At 42.0% G+C, this 5,718-nt stretch overlaps 1 protein-coding gene across 3 annotated transcripts in view; it reads left to right on the top strand.

Moving 5' to 3' along the window:
• The window catches only part of p2rx7 (purinergic receptor P2X, ligand-gated ion channel, 7), a 10,897-nt gene extending 5,712 nt beyond the window's left edge, over positions 1-5,185 (top strand). For all 3 annotated transcript variants that reach the window (XM_032515584.1, XM_032515586.1, XM_032515585.1), the window contains 5 exons: positions 666-756; positions 1,017-1,082; positions 2,740-2,844; positions 2,958-3,065; positions 4,514-5,185. In XM_032515584.1, coding sequence (XP_032371475.1) covers positions 666-756; positions 1,017-1,082; positions 2,740-2,844; positions 2,958-3,065; positions 4,514-5,002 — 859 coding nt within the window. In that variant the 3' untranslated portion in view covers positions 5,003-5,185. The remainder of the gene's footprint in view (positions 1-665; positions 757-1,016; positions 1,083-2,739; positions 2,845-2,957; positions 3,066-4,513) is intronic.
• Positions 5,186-5,718: the final 533 nt, after the last annotated feature.

Here is a 5,718-nt window from a genome sequence, read left to right as displayed (position 1 = left end):
ATTTCTGAGGACTATGGTTAACTGCTTCTCAGACCTCTGCAGGGTAAATCCAGACAGCTAGCTAGACTATCTGACTAATCTGAGTTTTCTGTTTCATGACTAAAACAACCTTTAAACGTGCACACGTTTCACCAAAACAAGTTCCATCCCGAGGCTAATTTGCAGAGGCACCGTGGCTCTGTCCGGCGCTTAGCGCCGCTGATGCCCATTGTGATTGGTTTAAAGAAATGCCAATCAACCAGAGCATGTTTTTCTCCCATCCCAGGAATGCTGTGTGGACTAGCCAGACCTTCCCCTGCAGTGCTGTGGAGGAAGGTCTCCCAAAGCGAGACTATTGGGACCATAATGAGAATCTTACTGATCTAGTGTTCTAGCTACTGCAGTAATATGTCAGTACACTGGATATGTACTGCGGTAATTAACCCAGTAAAGCTCTTGCAATAAACATACTGGACATGTAGGTGTATCCCCTAAAATATTGTAAAGTGCAATAATTTCATATCGGTTACAAAGGCTTGTGCCAGCGTGATAGATTACATCCCAACTGGCACATCTCGTTTGATTTCAGATTTGGAGTAAACAATCCTGCTTCATGCTTCACTGTGTGCTGCATTGTCTTTTAATTTTTTTTAAATTTTTAATTGTTTCTGCTGTTGTCTGATCAGATATGCAAAGTACAACACAGTGAACGGAGTGGAGGAGCGAACGCTGTACAAAGCATTCGGGATCAGGTTTGACGTCATGGTGTTCGGACAGGTGGGTTAGTTTTTTCCGAATGAATATCTTTTAAACTTAACATTTAAACCAACTATATGTTTTTATTTTTGCCGTAGTTCTTTGTGAAACTTTTATGTTCCCTAGTTTGCGCATCGATTTGTATTTTGTTTGAGAGGTAATTGTCCAAAATGCCATAACTTTATCATCAACTCCATTTGCTCTTGCCTTCTTTGCACACATCGGTGTTTCTATTCCTCTGGAGGAGAAACAAACAAGTGACAGTTTGATCTGTTTTCCAGGCGGGGAAGTTTAGCTTCATTCAGCTCATCATCTACATCGGATCAACGTTGTCATACTACGCTCTGGTGAGAGACCACACAGGTTTCAGCTGCTGCCACAACAGTGTCCATTCATGCATTTATCCTCCCTCAGTGCTGGACACAGTGGCAGTCAGTGTTCGAGTGTACGAGTGGGACTTTAAATGGTGACTGCATCTGGACTAACTGAGTAAATCACTACAGAAAAAGCTAAAGGCTAAAAATTAGGGGTGGGGAAAAAAAATTGATACTGCATAGTATTGCTATATTTTCTGTGGCAATACTGTATCAATACATAGACGCCAAATATCGATCTATTATTATAAACGTATTGGTCAGTTAGTCGCCTTGATAATCCCATTTAGATAAAAACAGATTTTTGGGACATAATTTGAAATTAGGAACAATTTTGAAGTTGGAAAATATATGACAAATATTGAAATATGTTTAAAATGGCAATATCGTATCATGAGGTAAGTATCGTGAGGCCTCTGGTTGTTCCTACCCCTACTAAATATGCCGAAAGCTGCAGGAAGCAACAGTTTGCTCCAAGAAATCTGATTCCACTATTGACTTTGATGCATAATCTTCACAGCGATGAATCATAAGAGTGAAACCATGTTAGGAAATCATGGAGGAAGTGTCTATGATGTCACTGACAAGGATGTTTTGCAATCTTGAGTTTGATTTCTCACTACTGTCTGTTTCACTTAAACCCCTTTTACACAGCGGACAGTACAATTTAATAAGAACCAAACAAACCATTAAAGAAATAATTCAGCATTTTGGGAAATATAGGCTTTCTAGCGCTGAGTTAGATGAGAGGAATGATCTCCCTCCTGTATGAGAGCGGTATCTGTGTTATCATCTAGCGTTTGTCAAGGCATAGAAGTGTATTTCTCGACATGTCGAACCAGGGGCCGAGCCAGGGTGAAGCTTGGGCTGGATGGGCAAGCAGCAACCATGTCAGACACACTACAAGAAAACATACAACACATAGCTCTTTTAAACCCTCAGAGCTGGGTTGGCAGATTTCTGGATAAAACTCTCTTGAATAGTAAAAAGCTGCGCTCCTCCTGCAGCTATTTGGAATATTGTTGAATTACTATCTAAATTTGAAATGCAGTTTTTTAACATAAAGTCTTGTCCTTGTCTTGGTGGTAATTACAGGTGTTTTTCAATTTCACTTTTACTTGTTTCATCTTTTGTAGTCTGTAGCAGCAGTTTACTTTCAATGCTAGCAGAGACCGGGAGAAAAACCAGTACGCGGCTTTACACAACTTTTTCTGCAGGATTTTCCACCTTTAAACCATGCTTTCTTGATCTCTGAAGGGATATGCACACACATTTGCATTTGTAGAACAGCCATAAGAAACCAAATCTATCGACAATAACCTGAGATTGGCTAAAGTCTCCCTTTTGTCTGGAAAGAAAAGCTGGGGGTTTTCTTACTCATCTGTTAGAGGAACTTCAGCTTAAGACACTTAATGCTAAAATGCCAACTGTGTCAAAAGAGTCTCAAAAATTCAAAATCTTGCAGTGATTTAAGACCCAAAAAGTAAAAGTATTCTTCCCAGATTTCATCAGTTTTATTTTTAGTAAAATAATGCCATGTTTGGTGTTAAACACAAATCACAGGTATCTTGACACATCGGTGTCTTGTAGTGTGTTGTAGATGAAGTGTGAAACTCCGTTTTTCCCTCAGACGACCATGATTATCGACTGGCTGATAGGAACCAGATGTTATTCTGCAGAGGTTGGACAAAACTACTCTGAGAAGAAAGTGGAGTCAGTCCAAGACAAACACAAGGTGATGAACGGTTTGATAAAATGTACTGTAGCTGTAAACCTGTTGTCAGAGATGTTGTACTATAATACAGTATTGTAACTTTCCCTTTGGTGTGATGTGACTGTGTGTCTTAGTGCATGCTCTGCGTGTCCTACGTCGATGAGAACAACATTCGACTGGTGAAGAGACCGCAGAAGAAAAGTTTACAAGACGTCAAACCGATATCTATTCAGCCATACAAGGTAAACCTGCTGCAGAGAGGAAATAGCTTGTAGGAATGGTCTTTAATTACCAATGAAACTGAGACCTAAAATCTATCTGTTGCTCCAAAACATTAGCTTCAAAGAAAGATTCAGGGGTTAAAGCATCAACAGGTTGGAATTCATGAGGGATGAGTCTCTGGGAACTTTGTCTGGAACCAGATATACAACATTGTTGTAGTTTTGTAGATTCAAAGTCAATTTTATTTAAATGTATTTTGCCCAATATCACAGAGTTGCCTCAAGGGGCTTTACAATCCCTCTCTCTTCTTAAACCCCTGATTCAGATAAGGTCAAACTCTGTCCCTAAAAAAACACACTGAGAAGGGATCCCTATCCCAGGATGGGCATTCATGCGCTAGATTAGCATTAAGCTTTTCTAGACTTTACATTTAAAGGGAAGTAAGCTGCTGGGGGGCTGTTTTGGCGCCTGGTTTGTTACACCAACACAAACTCGATGCAAATCAGAAAGTGGATTTTCAGTTTGAGAACACATCAAAACTTTGTAATTAATACTTTGTTACGGGTATTGGTACCCAAAGCGTGTCAAAGTTTGGATTATTGTTGAAATACTGCTATCTAAATTTGAAATTCGTCAAAATCTAATAAATCAAAATCTTGAAGATATGTTTTGTTCCCCTTGGTGGTAATTCCAGGTGTGTATTAATCTTTTTTTTTTTTAAAGATTTTTTTTCGGAATTTTAAGCCTTTTATTTGTATAGGACAGCTTAGACTTGAAATGGAAGAGAGAGGGTGAATGACATGCAGCAAAGGGCTGCAGCTCGGAGTCGAACCCAGAGCCGCTGCGTCAAGGAGCAAACCTCTATACAGGGGCGCCAAGCTCCACCAAGTGAACTAACCAGGCACCCCAATCTCACTTTTACTTGTTTTTGAAATTTCATCTTCTGTAGTCATCACAATTGTCATTGTTTGTTCGGCTGTAGTGACCGGTTACTTTCAATGCTAGCAGAGACGGGGGAAATACAGTACGCCGCCTCACACTTGAGTGAGTTGAAGACTGAGTCTGTTGCGTTGGCTCTGGCAGACCGACCACTGCCGGGGGATGGAAACACGTCACTGACTGTGTCATACCACTTGTGATTCTTTATTTTCCTCAAAATGTCGCCACAGACACAAAGTTCAAAATTCTGTAAATGCAAGAGCTTTCATCAGAGCGCCAAATGCTCAATCACGATTGTGTTACCTCATTCGGCGTTGACTCAATGACTTAACAGACATTTATTTAAATGAAAATCTTCAAGATTCTTACTTTCATGTGGGGTTGAGGCAGAATCAATACTGTATCTCTAAACCACTCAAGGTAAGTGAGTTAATGTGTTTTGTAATAGGTGAACCGAATGTGAGTGAGTTGAAATACTGCCTGAATGAATCTTGTCATTGACTAGAGTGGTATATTTTTGTCCTGACAGGAGGACATGGGACACCTGACGGCCGTCCTCTGTCTGCTCCAGCAGGGTGACGGCGTGGATCACTGCACTCAGCCTTCCCTCAACCATCGACCTGACTCCAACTCCAAATCTCAGCGCCCAGCCTGGTGTAAGTGTGACTGCTGCACTCCCTCTTCCCTCCCCCAGGAGGAGCTGTGCTGTCGGTGGAGCAACGGCGCCTGCATCACCTCTACTCCTGTGTTCGAGCAGCTTGTGTTGCGTCGCCCCCTGCTGGAGGCTGTGCTCCTGCACCGGGACCCTCTGTGTCCACCCGATAAGCGATGCCAGACCAGCGCCCTGCGTCACTCCGCCTACAGTCTGTACATCAGCTGGCGGTTTGGGGTCCCACCTAACGACACCCACCCTGCCATCCCCAGGTGCTGCGTGCAAAGAGTAAGGGAGGAGTACCCAAGAGCGGATGGACAGTACAGCGGCTTCAGACCTGCCAGGCTGGCGTCCACGCAGGCCTAAACTATTGGAGAGCTGTGAGAGGAGAGCAGGGACTCCCCCTCTCACCGATCCACTAACTGTGTTTTTATGTTAAATCTGCCTTACAAAGCAAAAAAATGCAATAACTTTGCCAGATTGTGTTCCGTCAGAAGGGAGATGAAGGTGTGAGACTCACTGAGTCAATAAATCACTGCATTTTCATCATCATCTGTCAGGTCATTTAGCTGCACAGTAAAAAAAATTAAAAAAAATAATAAATAGAAACCATGTTTCTCCGTTTCACAGTGCAGAAATATAAGTTACAAGCTCAGACAAAAGGTTTCTTTTGCCAGGAATGTGCTTAAAGTACATCTGTCATGGTATGGAAACACGAAGAGTTTTATTCCGACATGGGGGGGAAACCCCTCTTTCACTGCGTTGAATACCTGATTTTAACACCTCGTGGTGCGCATAACAAACCTCTTGATTGCAGTAACATGCTGCAGGTCGTTTCTTTAATCCACACACAAACCGAAATGTAAAAACCTTTTGTGGCTTTATGGGGAGTTACGTGCTGGAACCTTTTCTTGCTAAATAAAAGTTGGGTGCATCGGATCAAAGTCGTCACAGTGAAGTTGCCAGTTCTGGTAACAATGGGCCTGTACAAAGACCAAAACCCAAATCTGTTCTAAGCTGGGGAGACACAGAAGTGCTGGGTGGATAGATAAACTGCAAGAAGTATTCAGATCCTTTACTTA

Source organism: Etheostoma spectabile, chromosome 5, assembly GCF_008692095.1.
Source record: "Etheostoma spectabile isolate EspeVRDwgs_2016 chromosome 5, UIUC_Espe_1.0, whole genome shotgun sequence".
Classification (NCBI taxonomy): Eukaryota; Metazoa; Chordata; class Actinopteri; order Perciformes; family Percidae; genus Etheostoma; species Etheostoma spectabile.
The sequence above is the reverse complement of the archived record's forward strand: the minus strand, read 5'-3'. Positions and strand labels throughout refer to the sequence as shown.